This window comes from Taudactylus pleione, unplaced genomic scaffold (assembly GCF_031769625.1).
Source record: "Taudactylus pleione unplaced genomic scaffold, aTauple2 ptg000070l, whole genome shotgun sequence".
In the NCBI taxonomy this organism is placed as follows: domain Eukaryota; kingdom Metazoa; phylum Chordata; class Amphibia; order Anura; family Myobatrachidae; genus Taudactylus; species Taudactylus pleione.
In genome coordinates, this window is record NW_028284472.1 from 13,833,392 (window position 1) to 13,853,826 (window position 20,435).

Consider the following 20,435-nt stretch of genomic DNA (forward strand, 5'->3'; position numbering starts at 1 on the left):
CGCAGCAGGTATATCCGATACCTGCTGCGATCCCTCCTTTGCCGCCCACAGCCGCCTCCCCCAAAGGTTTCTATGGGGGATGCGATGCTGCCAAGTGTATCAATTATCGGGAATGCAAAGCATTCCCGATATTGGCACCAGCAGCTAACGCCATCTGAAGATAGCGTTAGCCGCTGTAACCTATGGGGACTTACCGCATGTCAACCGGCGGAAGGACCTCCCAGATCCCTCCGCCGGCAATGGTCGCCGCTCATGTGCAGTCCACGGGACTGCGCATGTGTAGCAGCCTCCGGCCACATCGCAGCCCGTCACCCTGCATGTGCCGGATCATACATTCGGCCGCTATGATCGCATTTTGCAATACGATCATCGGCGGTACTGCATGCCCTGATCGCATTGCAAAATGCGATCATTAATAAATAGGCCCCAAAGCCTTACCCCTGCATTGTGGAGAACTATATATACAGACCCGAGGTCTATATATACATACACACACACAGGGGCAAATGCAGGATTTTTAAGGGGGGGTTTCTAGTATACACATATATACACTGACATATATATATATAAATATATATGCAGTACACACACTTGCATATATATATATCTATACACACACACACACACACACACACTTACCATGCAGCAGCTGCAGGTTGGAGATGGAGACAGGACCAGGCCCCATGTCAATAAGCCCCGCCCCCTCACGGCAAAATGCCGCAATTCATGGGGCAATTGGGAGGGGGCTGAGTCAAATGATGCAATTATAATTATGTTGCATCATATTGACTCTGCCTCCTCCCCATTGACCCGTGAATCACAGCATTTTGCCGCGAGGGGGCAGGGCTTAATAACAAGGTGGTGCTTGCTCTCTCCTCTGTCAGTGGGGCTTTCTGGGTATTAAGAAACCCCTCTGCATGCGCTACTGACACACACACACACACACACACACAATTTTATATATATATATATATATATATATATATATATATATATATATGTATCAATTAAGCTTGTATCTTGTAGTCAATTATCTTACTGCTAAAAATAGGGGGAATTAGGCTGGCACCTAGAAGGGGTATCTCAGTCTCATGCAAAGGAGATAGGATAAAATAATGATAATAATATGAATCACAGTATCAGGTTAAAAATTGCAGGCTTAAAAGCAGACACAAAGAGATGATTTAAATAAAAAATAAAGCATTACAGTAAAATAAAATTTGTAATCTCACTCTGGTGTCACTGTGATGCGTTTCACGGATGACCTCAACTTCCTCAGGCAGTGTCTGCGTACTTGGATCTACTTTTTTAGCCTGCTAAATTTAATCTGATACTGTGGTATTATTTTATCATTTATTTTACATTGTCTATATTGTGAGATTGTACTTTCCAGGACAATAATACATTTGTAGCATTTGTAGCTTGTGTACACTGTTATATTGACAGATTCGCACCCACATTCATTTATAAATAAAGACCTATCTTATTGATTCATGTACATTCTGTGACTTACAGCTCATTACTGAGTAATAGGAATTGTACCATCCATTTATTCTAGAGAGGCACTCAGGCACAATTCTGTTCTAAGATTTGTGAATCCGCGTTACATGAAGCGTTCATTATATATCCTAGTCAGCACTGTGGAATTATTTATTTTAGTTATTTTTCTTAGCTTTCTTCCTACAAATCTCCTTTTCCTTTTCAAAATCTCTCCAGAGGGGGCAAACTATGACTTCCAGTCACACATAGGCTCACAATCATGTGAGGGCAGAGGGAAGAGGGTGGGGAGAAATTTAAAGCACACAGAACACGCCGAGCTCAGCGGGCATTCTAAAGCCTCTTGTTCCCTACATGTATCAAGTGTCTGTGGTTGCCATGGTAGTCCACGACAATGTGAGGAACTATAAACCACAATAAACCACTAAGAGCATTGACAATCCCCCCCAAATACTATCATGTAGGACAATATACAGAAGTTGTATCACATAACACAACATACTAAAATGTCCTCTCCCGGTGCTCCTAATCTGCCTCCCCTCTCTGCCAAGCCCTTCACTGGTTCCCCCTCCATACATCTCCAAACACTCCCGCCCACTCCGGTCGGCCATTGGCCGTTGCCTTTTCTCCCCTCTGGTTACCACATCTCACCCCAAAATCCTAGATTTCTTCCATGCTGGTCCCCACCATTGGAACGATCTCCCTCGTTCCATTATTTTATCTCCCAGCCTGCACTGCTTTAACTGGGCACTGAAAACCTACCTGTTCATAAAATCAATGTTGCCACGTAATCTACCTAACCCTCTTCAATTCTCTCACTCCTGCTACCTGCCCTTAGCTCCCCTTACACTGCCTCCGTCCTTATGCCTCTTGTTTTTCTCCTCCTCCCTTTAGACTGTAAGCTCCATGAGCAGGGCCCTCCTCCCTCCTGTTCTCTACCTACTTCTCCTGCACACCAGTTACACTCTACACCTCCTCCTTGGCCTCCGGCCCCTGGACTCCACTCCTTCATTGTTTTTGTTTCTTCAGATAACCTAGACCAGTTATCTGCAACCACGTTAATAGGTACAGGCTTCAGCTTACTCTATATATTTCCATTGGACACCTTGCATCAGTGGCTGTGTTGATATTTGTAGTGTTATTTGTTGGTTGTCTACTGTATTGTACTGTTTTACCCTGTATTGTCTTATTGTTGTGCTCTGTGTGGCTCCCTATAAATAAAGTTTATTATTATTATTAATAATAATAATAATAATAAAAAAAAAATAACAATAAAATTAACAATAAAAAGCCAAGGGGAACTGCACATAATAATAATAATAATAAGCCAAGGGGAACTGTACATAATAATAATAATAATAATAATAATAATAATAATAATAATAATAATAATAATAAAAAAAATAATAATAAAAAGCCAAGGGGAACTGCACATAATAATAATAATAATAATAAGCCAAGGGGAACTGCACATAAGAATAACAAATAATAATAATAATAATAATAATAATAATAATAAAAAGCCAATGGGAACTGCACATAATAATAATAATAATAATAATAATAATAATAATAATAATAAAAAGCCAAGAGGAACTGCACATAATAAATAATGAAAATGTACAAAATGTTCGCTTTGACGTCCTGCAGTGATCTGGAATAAAATACGCATAGAAACCGCACACGTGTGAACAAGCCCATAAACTCCGCTATAACAGAGGATACAGTAATAGGATATGTAGAATTTGTTTCAAGATCAGTTTTCAAACTTTTTCATGCATATCATAAATGTCAAGTGGAGACTGATTACCCCACGGCCGTGTACACAGAAGTTCATAAATTCTGTTGTTCCTGTTTAATTTTGCTGTAATTTACATACTATTAGCCAAACAAATATGAATTTGGATATGTCACCGCAATTATATAATCCCTGTAAATGTTGAGTTTTGCATTTTGGAATGTTAAAATGGCCCCATTCTTGCATAGATTAAACATGAAATGTCAAAATATACATGGTGCAAACTGCCATAAGCATTCATTATTACTAAGAGATACACCATACAGTATTATTTAGTGTACGTATAAAGTGGCTCCAGTAGGTCTACATTTAGTAGCTCTCATAGTATAGAAAGAATCTAAATATCGAAAAATGGTAAATTGTCTTTAAATTGTAACATAAAATAGGTTTGCTATTGAAGATTTATTTGCCGCAGTTATGAATAGTGTTTTAGTCCCATCATTGGGTCCTTTTTATTCTGCAAATCGAAGCAGAATCTCAGAGTAGAAGCCATTTTTCTCCCCGTGTTTTGCGCGTTTCGCTAGCTTTGAACTATGATGTTGATTGCGAGAGTAGCAAATCCGAACTAAAAAGATGAGCCCAGTTCTACTGCTATTTCCATTTATGTTATAATAACAATTTTGTGGTATTGACTTTACTATGTTTTTTAACTTGTCTTCAGATTTCACATCTCACTGTACTGTAAACGCGTTTTGGTGAAGCTCTACTTCTTGTTCATTGGTCACGTGTTATATAGGTTGAATTTGTCGTATGTATGCCCCATGCTTAAGGAGTTTTTATATAATTACATGTCTCTTGTATGCAGCTGTAAATATAATTTTTTTTTTTTACTGTATTTGACCTCTCTATTAGGCACCATTGGAAAAAAATACTGGTTATCGTTATGTACTGTATGAATTAGGGACAAATTCGTATAAAAGTCAGCTTTGCGAAATTCATGTTTGGAGCCAATGAATAATATTATAGAACATGGAGCCATTATTGTACACAATGCTCTCAGGATGAATCACAGGAGTTCTCAGCTTAAAAGATGATAATGTCTCATATGATATTTAAAACTGCAGAGCGCAATACTTTAATTACGCAATTAAAAACAGCGACACCAGTGATCTAAAGTTTGCCCAAACCCTAAAATCCACGCTAGGTGTTGCCATGCCCTGTGCAACTTTAGGACTGCGGCGCCCGGGTTGCCCTTTGTGCGCCAAAGCTGCGTCCGAAAGGGTGTGGCCCAATAACCATAGGCCACACTCCCTTAATGATGTATTTGGGGGCATGCCCGTATGGGACGCCTCCCGTTTAACGTCAGGCTGGGGGCGAGCCCAGCACTCCTTCAGCAGCTGGGCTGCCTCCTGCACTCTCCATGTACTGAATGGATGCCGCGCACCATTCAGCTTCTCCGAGGTCCGGTATAGCTGAGGTGGTGAGATGCCTAACCTCTCGACCGCCCGCGAGACACTTGGACCGCAGGTGGAACAGCTGGGCAGTGCCCAAAAAACGGGACTGTCCCACTGAAATCGGGATGGTTGAGAGGGGTGCACCCTCCATGGGGTGACACCCCTGTTTGACTGCACTGGTTGAACATGCCTGGAGCCGGCCCTGCTTTGCCTACTTCACCTGTTCATTGAGACTCAACAGGTGCTGGGATAGAAACATCTGCAAGTAAACAGTGGGTAGATAAAGCTGGGGCTTGTAGTTCCCTCACAGGCAGGGCTTTTCCAAGACTGATACAGCTAAACTTTGCGATTCTGCTAACTCACAGAACAGTTACACTACATAAAAGGGTTTAAAAAAAATTAATTTTATTACAGAATATTGAAATTTATCACAATTTTCTCACATTAATCTGAACAGTAAGGGGCCGCATGAGTGGCCACATCGCATACTTGTAAATAGCTGTGGATTAGCATCTTTATCCAGTGTCAGATGGACCCACAGCATGTGGCTGCACTGCCCCCTATACATCAGCTTCTGAGACCAGCCATCACCATTATCAGCAGGGACCTGCACCAGGCCTGTCCTTGGGGCAAGACATAGAGCCAACATACTGGATGTTTGCCAGTGTTCACCTCTGATTAGGCTATAATTCTGTCTATGGGCCTGATTCAGCAAGGAACGCAGTTGCTTATACGCACGCAATCGGTCCTTTGTTGCGTACTGTGCATGCGCGAACTCGCCACTGCGACCAGGAAAGCGATCGCAGAGGATACGCAGAACCATGGCAGAGTGATTGACAGGAAGTGCCGTTTGTGGGTGGTGACGGGGGGGGAAGGGTGGTCGGGCAAACAAAGGCGTGCCAGGGCAATTCAATACTATTGCATGGGCGTGCATAAATGAGCCACAGCGATACCAGACACCACCTGAGGTCTCATAGCGTGCGCTGAAGTAAGCAATTCCTGAGTAAGGTCTGGGCTTCATTAACTGTCCGATGTTACTCGATGTTACCGATGGTTTCTCCATGTTCCCCTAAGTATACGGATGTGAGTAAGGGGAAGTGGGCATCCTTATGTCAGGCTGCGATCGCAATGCGAATGCAAACATTTACTGCGTTGAGTGCGTATAAGCAGAATAGCGATCCGTAGTGAATCAGGCCCGATATCCCTATGGCAAACGTATCTTGCCTATACGTCTACGGTAAACGTACATGACAAATGTGAAACAACAATTATTAAAGTTGAAATTTACAGATGCACTTGCTTGGCACGTGATACTTAGCCTTTGTACTTCATCATGAAGTGATTGGGGCAGAGGGGGTCTGGTATACATAACTAGGCATGGCCATACCTCCAAACGTACCACGGAACAAAATGTCTCATGGTTAACCCTAAGAATTTCCTTTGTATAACTTTCCATTCTAGCCACTTCTGTGGCGTGGTGCTGTGGCATCGTGGACCATGGACTGGTGCTGACCACATGCCAGAAGGTGCCAGCCCATCACTGACTCATTAGCGGTATAGCATTTATGAGCATCTACCAATGTTAGAATTAGGAGTTTGCTCCATTTCAGGCTGACAGTAATGGTTGAAGAGGAAATATATGAAGTTACTGAAATGTAAATGTATATGTGGGGTCAGCATCCCCTCTTTAATAAGCCCAAAAGTAAATAATTACAAAGGCAACTGACTGAAATGCTGGCACTGGGAGCAGGCTGACTGACAGATCAAGCAGTAGAAGGAAGTTCTGAGGAAGACCTAGCAGCTGTAATCATAATAGTTTTTAGGGGACAAAGTCTGGCTAGACGGACGGCTAGTAAGGAGGAATCAACAATGCAGGAGATTATGGGCCTGATTCAGCAAGGAACGCAAAGGAGAGAACGCACGCACGCACTCGGACGATGTTTTCGGTATGCATTGCACTGCACGTGCACGAACTCGCCAGTGCGATCGGATTAGGGTACGCAGACTACACGCAGTGTGTACGCAGACTCCTTCGATATTGATTGACAGGAAGTGCCGTTTTTGGGTGGTGACCAGGTGAACGCAGGCATTATAACGCCGTTATAGGGGCATGCATAATTAAGGCAGTGCGGCGGCATACGCAGCCATACCGTAAGCTGTACACAGGAAGCCGGCAAAATCCTGCGGCAGGTCAGGTCAACCACTATTGTGCGTATGAGTCCGATGTTCTCGATGTTACCGATGTTTACGCTATCTTGCGTGCTGGTCAGGCTGTGAGTAAAGGGAGATGGGCGGCTTAATATGGGGCTGGGCATCTGCATCCTGTGCTGCGGTCTCCGTGCGTATGCATTGATTAGCATATTATCGCAGCGGCTGTGTGCGTGTGTCTGCTAGCGTGCGTTCCTGACTGAATCGGGCCCTTTGAGGGCAGAAATTATAGTTTTTGCAGTGTCTTTTGAGATATGTTATAGAGCCAAGGATTGATGAGCAAGGATGATAACAAGGCAGCGAGCTTGAGACCTAGGGTTTATTGTTATGAATTGTTGAACGAATGTTCTGCTGGTGGACAGGGTACAAGTTTGGATTTTGAAATAAGATTGCGTGTGAGATGGTGAGAAGACATCACAGAGGGAATTGCAGAAAAATATTCCACAATATGGAAGAAGAGCAGAGGACCAAGCCTTGGGGTACCACCTGGGAGAGGAAGCAGAGGAGATGGATCCAGAGAAGAGAACACTGAAACATCCATTGGAAAATTACGAGTAGGGCAAGGACTTGGACTCCGCTGAAGGAGATCCACAAATCGCAGCCCCTAAACAAGTCTACTGTGCAAGACATTACCATGTCAAACCACCAGAAGAGCCAAAAGATCAGCATCTGGGAGTAGTAAAGCATAGTCAATAACAGGCAGAAGTGAGGGTTGGCAAATAAAAGCAAAGGCAGGAAGCACAGCGGAGACCAAAATCCATAAAACAAAAATGTTTATGGACTTCTGCACAGAAAGTGGCTGAAGCAGTGTGAGAGCGATGGGTCTAACTGGCCAGGGAACTTCCTCGGTTGGCCACAATGGGAACACAGATCCAAACGATGAGCAATTACCCTCCGCGGGACTCCAGGCAGGGACAAAGCAGAACTGGAGAACAATTAGGATCGCTGCTTATGGACACGGACATCATTTAAAACCTAGAAAGAGAAAATAAAAAGGTGTCAAAACAATGATGAAAACAAAAGCAACGATGAATGATGAAAACAAGGCGCATGCAGAGGATAGAACGGGACGGTTATTCTGTACATGTCGGCCTGGCCACTCTTCCTTCAAAATGGGCTAAATGTATAATGGCAGGAGTTGGCTGAGCTGACATGCTCTGTGCTGCTGTTGACAGCCTAATAATCTAAATGGATACATGTGGTTCTGAATCCAGCCACTTCACCTTGTGTTCTTATCTTCCGTAATTCCGAGATCATTTGTTTGTATTGATGGATCTACTCAATTGTTGCGGGTTTCATGCAAATTATTTTTTAATGTTGCTCTTCCTGCAGTGTTGTTCATTTTAAGGGGTTTCCACCTTCAGATGACTGTGCATGCTCCTGAAACGTTTCCTGTATACATTTATTTTCCTTCCTCACTCCCTTCCACGTTCTTTAGCCATATGTACTCCCTATGGTGGGCCTGGCCAACCTGTGGCTCTCCAGCTGTTGTGAAACTACAAGTCCCAGCATGCCCTGCCACAGTTTTAACATTTCCTAATAGCAAAACCATGGCAGGGCATGCTGGGACTTGTAGTTTCACAACAGCTGGAGAGTCTCCAGTTGGCCAGGCCTGCCCTAAGGGGAAAAGCATTGCTGGAGAGGGATGTTTTGATCTGATCACTCCCCAGTAACCTCCATGCTCCTCCTCATTATCCCATCAGCTCACGTGCAGACCAACAGCCGCACAGGCACAGGGTGAGAGCCCGACGTCAAAGACTGTTCACCAGGAAAGGCTTTTATCGGTCCCTGTCCCAGCCGATTAATTACTACGAAAAATAATTTCTTATCTCTGCAATATGCTACAAAAAGCAATGACAGTATACGGGTCCCAGCTGCAGGAAGCAATCGGGAAGCCTAAATACCGGCAGCCGGCTTCCCGACTGTCTTATCCCGGCATGGGTGAGGCACCCCCCTGGGGGGACTTAGGTTTAGGCAGCGGGGAAGGGGGTGGTTAGGGTTAGGCACTTAGAGGGGGGAAGTTAGGGTTAGGCACCCCTAAGGAGGGTTAGGGTTAGGGGGGTTAGGTTAGTCTATACTTACCTATCCACGATCGGGATTTCCAGCGCTGTCGGGCTTCCGCTGCTTCGCACTCTGCTCCTGTCGGGCTGCCGCTGACGGGAAACGAACCCATCCCCCAGCTGCTACAGATGATAAATAGACCCCTTAGCTGTCTTCAGTGGGCAACAACTATATACAAGTCTGACTGGTATTATTAATACATGGACTAAACTCACGGAAAAGAGAGAGAACCACCAGACTACTAAAAAGCTGTAGACCCCCTGTAACTACAGATATCATATTTCCTTGCACGGTATTTTCTGATATAACTGTATACGCTTGGTCTAGCACACATCAAGCGTGTGCCTCAGCCTCCTCCGATGGGTCTTTTATTTCCAATCATTGTACGATTACACCTAAAGCCAGCTATGTCATTTCAGGTCTGAGCTCAGACGCGTAACTAGGGATGAACATGTAACCGACAACTCGTCTACGAGGCCCCGGGATTATTGGGAGCAGACTATTCTCCCAGACGTCTTCTCGCCAGCCTGCGATGTGGGCGGGGACATGTCATAGTGACGCAAACAGTGTTATCTAGCCCTCCCTATATCTTCTTTAAAGGCAGGTATGAGAAGTAGATATGTGCTGGAGAGCGGCAAAGGGGAAGACATGTCACAGACCAGGCAAAAATTCCTATTTACATCTCTGCCTGGGCTATTTATAGGTCTCTTGATGCAGCCAAAGTTCCATAAATAAGACTGCTGGGAATGAGGGGCCTGCATGCCAGTCATTGGGAAACACATAATTAGCCAGTTTCCACTTCCCTAATGCCATGTGTTCCGTCTGCCTGCAATTTAGGTTGGTCTCGTGTTCCCTTCACTAAGAAATGCTAATGACCATAGACAAAATTTAGAGATGAGCTTCAGGGTGGAAAGTTGGGACACTGACTGATGCCGATGCAACCATCCTCCCTCCATGTTCCCCGTTTCCCAACATGACACACAGAAACTCTCTCACATAAACTCTTTAGGAGAACATACAGTACACACACAGATATTTTAATATAAGCGGAATCAAATATGCCAGGGTGGGAAATCTGGTCAGCTAATAACCCACATCAGTGTCTGTACGGCATCATTGGCCAACCTGAATAAGGAGGTCGCAGGCGGCAAAGTCAGCAGCGATTATTAAACCCAATAAGCGAGCTGTCGGAAAACAGGGCACATTTAAGAAACCCCAAAAATGTGACGCAACACTGTTTTATTTGAACAAGTGCGTCCAATTATCCGCCAGGAGCATTTGAAGTTGCTCTTCCACCTTGCGGCCTTCCCAGCAACTTGTACTTTAGGATCGCACTATTACAGAAAGTTGCTCTCCTACAACACTACTTGATTTAGATTAATTTAGGACTGAATTTAATCATGGGGGTAAGGGCATCAGGACCGTATGTGTTACGTGGGCAACTTCTGTGGCTTTGAATGTATTTATTATACTGTGAAAAACCTTTACTAGGTGGGGGACAGAACCACGCAAGCTGTTTCAGCGGGTAGCCGCGCCGGAGGGCATGGTGCTTTCTGCCCTTTAGAAATAGGGCAGGGCGCGGCCCCCCGCTGAAACGGTCTAGCGGGAACACTACATATGTACTAATGTGCTCATCTGTATGAGTGATATACTGTATACATGATATCGTCTTTAACGTACTTTCCTACATGAGAACGTCCCTTCACATCTCTTTTCATCTCCTCAGGTTGTGAGGTTCGATACGAGCGAAACGTGTGTGTGAGATTGCATTGGCACATATGTGCATGTTTACTTTCTGACCATGCGCAGTACAAAATCAGGCAAGATAGGAGGCATCGTAGTACTCACTCTGCCTCAATTCCCCTTTGAGTAAAGTGCAATTGGATGGTGCATTAATACTACAAGACGAGGCCTGGTTCTGGTCATGCCAAACAACCAGCTCTTCCTGCGGGGAGGAAATTGCTGTGTCTTCACCTTCCTAAATACGACCTCCTGGCCCTTTTCCAGTTAATTTTACTAGTCCCTCTGTTTCCTGTAGTAAAGGGAGCACTTGCAATTTGTGCTTCGGATTTGGCCCCCAGCTATAAGCGGAGATATACAAGTTACTTTAGAGTGCTCCATGTTGGCACCTAAAAGTCAGTATTTTAAAGTATGTAATAAGTAGAGATGAGCGGTTCGGATTCTGTGGAATCCGAACCGCTCCGAACATTGGGGATCCGAGTCCACCCGAACCCTGTTCGGGTGTTCACCGCCTGACTCGGATCCCCGTTCGGGGCCGAACGGCGGCCGCCTGATGTCGGATTCTCACTAGAGAATCCGACATCAGGTCTCCTCGCGTGTAGGGCAGAGCGCAGTGATAGCGCTCTGCCCTACACAGACACAGACACACAGCCGCCAGCGGCAGCTGTGTGTTTGTTACAGCAGCCAATGAGAGTCACACAGACTCTCATTGGCTGCTGCACGGAGGGAGCCGGCTGGAGCTCACACATGAGCTCCGTCTTCCGGCTCCCTCCTCAGCGTGTGACAGAGCGGACGGCGCGGGAGCGGGGATACAGGTAAGTTTTATTTTTTTTATTTTTTTACTTGTCAAAGGTCCGGGGGCGCTACTGGGGGGGGTCTGCACTACTGGGGGGGTCTGCTACTGGGGGGGGGCTATACTACTGGGGGGGCCATACTACAGAGGGGCCTGCTACTGGGGGGGCTATACTACTGGGGGGGGTCTGCACTACTGGGGGGGGGTCTGCTACTGGGGGAGGCAATACTACTGGGGGGGCCATACTACAGAGGGGCCTGCTACTGGGGGGGGCTATACTACTGGGGGGGGGTCTGCTACTGGGGGGGCCATACTACTGGGGGGGATCTGCACTATTGGGGGGCCATACTACAGAGGGGCCTGCTACTGGGGGGGGGCTATACTACTGGGGGGGTCTGCACTACTGGGGGGGGTCTGCTACTGGGCAGGGCTATACTACTGGGGGGGCCATACTACAGAGGGGCCTGCTACTGGGGGGGGCTATACTACTGGGGGGGTCTGCTACTGGGGGGGCCATACTACTGAGGGGCCTGCTACTGGGGGGGGCCATACTACTGGGGGGGCCTACTACAGGGGGGGCCATACTACAGGGGGGGCCCATACTACAGGGGGGGCTACTACTGGAGCAGCCTACTACTGGGGGGGCCTGCTACTGGGGCAGCCTACTACTGGGGGAGCCATACTACTGGGGGGGCATACTACTGGGTGGCATGCTAATGGGGGGCATACTACTGGGGGGGCCTGCTAATGGGGGACATACTACTGGGGGGGCCTGCTAATGGGGGGCATACTACTGGGGAGCATTCAACTGGGGGCACTGCATAGTGGACCGTACTACTAAGGGGACTGCATAGGGGGCACCACTGCTGGGGGACATTGTGTAAGGGACACCGCTACTGTGGGCATTGTGTAAAAGGGTCACTACTGTGGGCATTGTGTAAAAGGGGCACTACTGTGTGTCGTAACATAAATAAGAGACACTACTTTATGGTGTAATGTGAATCAGGCCCTATGTGCGGTGTAATGCTAATAAGATTGTGCACTGTGACTCCTAGGGCCGTAGCCCACTTTGTAAACAAGTACTGTGACTCTGCTGGCCGTACCCCACTGGGTGGGTGCACTACTTTTCATTTCTGCCACTGCTGTGTGGCAATGTGTCATAGATGTGCTTTATACTGTGGTGTCTGTGTCGTTGTGCCGCTGCTTTGTCGCTTAGTAACCAGTCAGCTCACTGCAACCTTTGGCCAATAATGTTGAAAACAATATTATAAGCTGTGATATGGTCTAAATTGACTGGAAATTAATGTTATTGAGGTTAATAATACTCTAGGAAGAAAAAAAAGACCAATTTATGTGATTTTAGCTTTTTTTGTCAATTTTTGTAAAAAAATCCAAATCCAAATCCAAAGCCAGTCACCGCAGTTTGGCAAATCCAAATCCAAATCCAAAGCCGGACGACGAATTAGAACCAAATCCAAATCCGGCAAAAATGGCCCGGCGCACATCCCTAGTAATAAGCACAGAGACTTCATGTGTGTGAACAAATCTGCCACACCGTGTATGTGGTCAAGTGGTCAACACGGATGGACACCTGCAGAAATGGTGGTGGGATACACGTAGACCCTCAAACGTAAAACCTGAGGACCTCATTCAGAGCCGCTCGATGCGAGCGCTCGCTCTGAATGAGGGCGGCCGCTTATAAGTTCAGAGCTGGCCTCCTGGCCGCTCGTTAGGCTGTGGGTGACCCCCACAGCTTTGGCGAGCGGCCAGGTTGATGGTCGCGATGGTCAAGACCATCGCGACCATCGGGGCTTGCGATGAGACTCTTGTGGTAGGGTCTCGTCTACCACAAGCCCCAGTGAGCTTTCGGCTCTATTAGAGCCGGAAGCTCACCACTGACATCACGAGTGATGTCAGTGGGGCTGCCCCCAAACGGCAGGCGTTTGGCCAGCCATCCCACCTACAAAACGGTGCGAGCTGTCGATCACCATCGACAGCCGCCCCTTTTGTAGTTAGCCCCGGAGCGAGAGAGTTTCTCTCTCGCTCCGGGGCTTGCGCACGCGCAGTGCCGCCGCTGCGCGTGCGCAGGGCCTCAACATCGACCCGCTTGCGAGCACTCATCGCTTGCGAGCGGGTCTGAATGAGACCCTGAATGCGATCAGACAACATCGCAGGCCAAAACAGATGTGTTACTACTGTAGGCTAGCAAGATAATACTAAATAAAAAAACACTGTGGTAATACTTACTTTTCTTGAGGTTTATTATTCATTCTCTTTGTTTAAATTGAACTCGACAAGGACCGTCAGGCTGCTGGGTTCCCACTAAGTGTAGATTACTCTGTAAAACATTAGAGGTAAACCCCTCACTGTAAATTCAGAGACCGCTTTAAAATGTAATTAATAAAAAAAAAAAATTGTCAAGGTGCACCCTCATCTACACAAGGTGCCTCATGCCTCGGTAACGTCGCTAGGTCCTAAGGCTGTCTTCTTATGAATATTGCTTCAGCCAACAAAATGGCTGTCACCAGTGTGTAACAGGGAGTGGCCACGTTGCTGCTTAAGAACGTCTCCCCTGTCTCACCTGTCACCACCTCAATTGGCTGCGCCGTTATCACAATATTTAATGCCCCAGTGAAACGGTCTTCCTTCTAATCTCAAATAGACACATGTAACACGCAACACGCAAAGCATCACAACTTCACCGAACATCATTGTATAACACATTTTATATACATAAAAAAAGATGTCATAGTCCCTTTATTACTCTACCGTTGTTCATTCTGTCTGATTATGTGTTGGACAAAGTCTACAAGAGGGATTAAGAATGTTACACAAGCTGAATGTAAATCAGCTGAACCCATTATTCGGATTTGCCCCCCCTCCAGACCAAGCCCATTATTCCGCTAGTTTAAAGTTGCCAATAGATTTTGGCTCCTCTCAGGAACCACCATACGTGCGGACATTTGCTTCACATCTGTTTTGCAGAAAGGACACGAGCCGTGGCGAGGGAAAACTGCATGTGCGATGCGGGAAGCGCCTGCTGTTGCTTACTTGGCACTCTCTTATCGCTTGTTTATACTGTTGTGTTTTTTGTTGTATATAAATAATCTATCAGGGATTTTCAAATTAATTATCTTTTGGGATACAATATGCAAAACCTAATGTGACAGCATAAAAAAAAAAAAAAAGAGAAAAGCTCCATTCACAAGCAGTGGAAAAACCTTGGCGTCTAGTTCATTTAAAGTGCTCAATGTTTACTGTTATATACAAATATTTTGAGTTATGTAGAAGCATGTTGTGTGCTTTTAGCGCGCCTCCGAACATATCCCCCCATTTCCAGTCACATGACTCTATTTTCCATGACAGAATGAAGCAAGGTACGGCTCCGAACATGTCCCCCCATTTCCTGTCACATGACTATATCTTCCATGACAGAATGAAGCAAGGTACGGCTCCGAACATGTCCCCCCATTTCCTGTCACATGACTATATCTTCCATGACAGAATGAAGGAAGGTACGGCTCCAAACATGTCCCCCCATTTCCCGTCACATGACTATATCTTCCATTACAGAATGAAGGAAGGTACGGCTCCAAACATGTCCCCCCATTTCCCGTCACATGACTATCTTCCATGATAGAATGAAGCAAGGTACGGCTCCGAACATGTCCCCCCATTTCCCGTCACATGACTATATCTTCCATGACAGAATGAAGCAAGGTACGGCTCCAAACATGTCCCCCCATTTCCCGTCACATGACTATATCTTCCATGACAGAATGAAGGAAGGTACGGCTCCAAACATGTCCCCCCATTTCCCGTCACATGACTATATCTTCCATTACAGAATGAAGGAAGGTACGGCTCCAAACATGTCCCCCCATTTCCCGTCACATGACTATCTTCCATGACAGAATGAAGCAAGGTACGGCTCCGAACATGTCCCCCCATTTCCCGTCACATGACTATATCTTCCATGACAGAATGAAGGAAGGTACGGCTCCAAACATGTCCCCCCATTTCCCGTCACATGACTATATCTTCCATTACAGAATGAAGGAAGATACGGCTCCAAACATGTCCCCCCATTTCCCGTCACATGACTATCTTCCATGACAGAATGAAGCAAGGTACGGCTCCGAACATGTCCCCCCATTTCCCGTCACATGACTATATCTTCCATGACAGAATGAAGGAAGGTACGGCTCCAAACATGTCCCCCCATTTCCCGTCACATGACTCTATCTTCCATGACAGAATGAAGCAAGGTACGGCTCCAAACATGTCCCCCCATTTCCCGTCACATGACTATATCTTCCATGACAGAATGAAGGAAGGTATGGCTCGTAAGCGCAGGAAATGTAGACGCAGGTTGCATTTCATTTATACATTTGTGAACTGCCCACGTAAAAAACCTCTTTTTACCCCATGTGGGACTTTGAGTCATAAGGGAAAGTAAAGTGAAATTTCAAAGTAAAGCCTATCAATCTATGACTGGGCTCATCGTCATGTTCAAGTTTACCCTTTTTCCCCTCAGCAGCTGGGGCTGGAGTAAAGGGGGCAACCAGTCACCAATATCAAGAGCTTTGCATAACACTGGCCTGCGGGGTACGCCATTACTCCAAATAAACCATGTACAGTAAGAGCACAGTGTGGTAGAACACACGAGAGTGACTAAGTTGTGATGGATTGTTTCCCACAGGCTGTTTGCAAAAAACACTGATCATGGGTGTGATCATTCCCATATCTTTTTGCAAAAATGCCTGGCGATGTCTGAGGTGCAAATCTACCTATAACCACAGTGACATATGGTGGTGGGTACATTATGCTGGGGGCTGCTTTTCATCAGTAGGCATTGGTCATCATGTTAACGTAGAAGGAATAATGGCTGGTGCAGACAACTGCAAGAGAGTTGGGGGTATATTTACTAAAGTGAGAGTTTTTAGAAGTGGAGATGTTGCCCATAGCAACCAATCAGATTCTACTAAACATGTAACTAGCACCTTCTGGAAAATAACAGCTAGAATCTGATTGGTTGCTATGGGCAACACCTCCACTTCTAAAAACTCTCACTTTACTAAATATACCCCTAGTTTCTGCCTCTTAAAACTGGGTACACACCTTATGACAGTGAATTCCAATGATGGACATACTGCACGATCTGCCGTATGAAGGCCGCATGTAACTACAATGCGCCGTTCATAGCAGCGTCCCATCTGCAGCCCAGTAGATGGAACGTTGCAATGAACGACAGCTGGGAACAACTGATCGGGCGTACACACTATACAATGTGTACGATATATCTTGCCGATCCACGGTGGGACGATATATATCGTACAATATATCATATGGTATTTATCCAGCCGAAGATCTGACGCTTGTGTGAATGTTCATCTCTCGGCAGGACAGTGATTCTAAGCACAATGCTAATCTAACACTGGAGTGACTTGGGGACAAAAAAAAGAGACCTACAATGTTCCAGGTATAACTCGGATCTACCACCTAATGAGAATCTATGGTAATACTTGAAAATTGGGGTGCACGAGTGTAATTCGACTAAATTGAAAAACCTGCGGCAAATCTGTGTGGAAGAACGTCTGTAATAAGCATTGTGCAATGCTGGTGCTCACTTATCCGAGGAGACTTAAACCTGTTATTGCTGTATAAAGGTGACTCTACAAAACATTTAGATGTGGGGATTAAATACTTATACAAATAGCATATATAATTGTTTTTTAAAGACGTTATATTAAAAAAAAAGCCTGTTCCATAGGTAACAGAGTGATGTTGCCCCTAGTAACCGAGCAGGTGGTGTCATTAACAGGTCTCACAACGGTCACAATTTTTTACAGAATGAGGAGTGGCATAATTGCATAAGGCAAGGCCGAGGCCACAAAATGGCTGCCTCCAGCCGTGTGCAGCCTACAGATTCACTTTCAGGTAAACGCAGACTGCACTGTGTGTTGTGGCTGAGAGACTCCTCGGCCTGAGCTGCCAATATGAAATATAACCAGGCAGCCGCGGCGCAGAGATCATTTCCGAACACATAGCATTTATTTTCCTACTAGAAGTCTACGAATTTAGGAAAGAATCTAAGGAACTTGAGAAGGGAGCTGCAGTTTCACAGCACGGAGAGTTTCAATGGTGAATTCCCCCATGTGTAATAAAAATTCCTTTAGTATAAATCACAATAAATTTGTCCCAAATGGCCCGTCTCTGTTCTTTGAATCTCATTTATATAGTGACACCCCACAGCACAAAGGGCTGCGATATTAGAATAAAGACACAGGCGAGGCTGAGTCATCCCCAAAATCTGATTTCAGCATGTGGGCACACCGAGGTAAAAATGTTGCAACCCCCTCACACCGCCATCTTAGGCCAAAGAGCAGCGTGCTTCCCCTTATAAAAGACTGGTGCATTCCTGCAAATAAATGGACACGTGACATCATAAAACGGCATTTGCGCTTCATGCACACCATTTCATAAGTGTCTGAAAGAAGAGCGGGCTGAAGCCAGCAGGTACTGTGTGGAGTCGGCATTATGTTATATAATACAATAGCTTTAGCAATGCCCCTCAAGGTCATCAGTCACTCAGTGAAGTGGAATGAGACCAGCACACACACGGCTATCAACACTCATTTTCCACTTTCAATCTCTGATTCACGCGACAACAATGACAAGCATGCAAAGCAATGGACGGCATCACATCACACTGGCGTGTGCAGGGGTGACCTGGACTTTCCACTGTAACACTGCACTGACTGAGTTAATGAGATGCCCGGCGTACCACATAACACTACGTGCCAAGGGACTAAATTAACTTGTGGCAAACTATTGTGTACGTAGGAGGTGGGATATTAAAAGCCCACAAAGAAAAAGTGTGTAAGACGGGAAAATATTTTAAACAGACAATAAGTGTACAATACAAATTGTTTTAGTGAGTGTATATCTATCTATCTATCTATCTATCTATATATATAATATTTAGATATATATTATACCACTCTTGGCTCTTGCGTGTGCGTATATCAGAGCGTGACCGCACGCCAAAGAGAGGTATAGCTATTTAATAAAATGATCCTGTTCGAAATCTTTGAAGAGATGATCATTGTACCAGTCATCTTTGATGAGAAATTATGACAGGTCCTTTGAGGCATGAGGTAATTCTGCAATTTATTTTTTATTGTTCTGTCAGATATTTGTACTTCTATCAGAGTGAGGCAGTGATGTGTATGTCTGTCAGTGATGTGTATGTCTGTCAGTGAGGCAGTGATGTGTATGTCTGTCAGAGTGAGGCAGTGATGTGTATGTCTGTCAGTGAGGCAGTGATGTGTATGTCTGTCAGTGAGGCAGTGATGTGTATGTCTGTCAGAGTGGGGCAGTGATGCGTATGTCTGTCAGAGTGAGGCAGTGATGTGTATGTCTGTCAGTGAGGCAGTGATGTGTATGTCTGTCAGAGTGAGGCAGTGATGTGTATGTCTGTCAGAGTGAGGCAGTGATGTGTATGTCTGTCAGTGAGGCAGTGATGTGTATGTCTGTCAGAGTGAGGCAGTGATGTGTATGTCTGTCAGAGTGAGGCAGTGATGTGTATGTCTGTCAGAGTGAGGCAGTGATGTGTATGTCTGTCAGTGAGGCAGTGATGTGTATGTCTGTCAGAGTGAGGCAGTGATGTGTATGTCTGTCAGAGTGAGGTAGTGATGTGTATGTCTGTCAGTGAGGCAATGATGTGTATGTAAGTATGAGGCAGTGTTGTGTATGTCAGAGTGAGGTAGTGATGTGTATGTCTGTCAGTGAGGTAGTGATGTGTATGTCTGTCAGTGAGGCAGTGATGTGTATGTCTGTCAGAGTGAGGCAGTGATGTGTATGTCTGTCAGAGTAAGGTAGTGATGTGAATGTCTGTCAGAGTGAGGCAGTGATGTGTATGTCTGTCAGTGAGGCAGTGATGTGTATGTCTGTCAGAGTGAGGCAGTGATGTGTATGTCAGAGTGAGGCAGTGATGTGTATGTCAGTATGAGGCAGTGATGTGTATGTCAGTATGAGGCAGTGATGTGTATGTCTGTCAGAGTGAGGCAATGATGTGTATGTAAGTATGAGGCAGTGTTGCGTATGTCAGAGTGAGGCAGTGATGTGTATGTCTGTCAGTGAGGCAGTGATGTGTATGTCTGTCAGTGAGGCAGTGATGTGTATGTCTGTCAGAGTGAGGCAGTGATGTGTATGTCTGTCAGAGTGGGGCAGTGATGCGTATGTCTGTCAGAGTGAGGCAGTGATGTGTATGTCAGTATGAGGCAGTGATGTGTATGTCTGTCAGAGTGAGGCAATGATGTTAATGTAAATATGAGGCAGTGTTGTGTATGTCAGAGTGAGGTAGTGATGTGTATGTCTGTCAGTGAGGCAGTGATGTGTATGTCTGTCAGTGAGGTAGTGATGTGTATGTCTGTCAGTGAGGCAGTGATGTGTATGTCTGTCAGAGTGAGGCAGTGATGTGTATGTCTGTCAGAGTGAGGTAGTGATGTGTATGTCTGTCAGAGTGAGGCAGTGATGTGTATGTCTGTCAGTGAGGCAGTGATGTGTATGTCTGTCAGAGTGAGGCAGTGATGTGTATGTCAGAGTGAGGCAGTGATGTGTATGTCAGTATGAGGCAGTGATGTGTATGTCAGTATGAGGCAGTGATGTGTATGTCTGTCAGAGTGAGGCAATGATGTTAATGTAAGTATGAGGCAGTGTTGTGTATGTCAGAGTGAGGTAGTGATGTGTATGTCTGTCAGTGAGGCAGTGATGTGTATGTCTGTCAGTGAGGTAGTGATGTGTATGTCTGTCAGTGAGGCAGTGATGTGTATGTCTGTCAGAGTGAGGCAGTGATGTGTATGTCTGTCAGAGTAAGGTAGTGATGTGAATGTCTGTCAGAGTGAGGCAGTGATGTGTATGTCTGTCAGTGAGGCAGTGA

General features: G+C 45.6%; 1 protein-coding gene across 2 annotated transcripts in view; it reads right to left on the reverse strand.

Annotated features, from left to right (window-relative positions):
• Positions 1 to 5,072: 5,072 nt before the first annotated feature.
• Positions 5,073 to 20,435, reverse strand: part of CYP39A1 (cytochrome P450 family 39 subfamily A member 1) — a 78,783-nt gene continuing 63,420 nt past the window's right edge. For both annotated transcript variants that reach the window (XM_088467359.1, XM_088467358.1), the window contains exons 12-13: positions 13,739 to 13,829; positions 5,073 to 7,872 (exon numbers count right to left, since the gene is read on the reverse strand). In XM_088467359.1, coding sequence (XP_088323485.1) covers positions 13,758 to 13,829 — 72 coding nt within the window. In that variant the 3' untranslated portion in view covers positions 5,073 to 7,872; positions 13,739 to 13,757. The remainder of the gene's footprint in view (positions 7,873 to 13,738; positions 13,830 to 20,435) is intronic.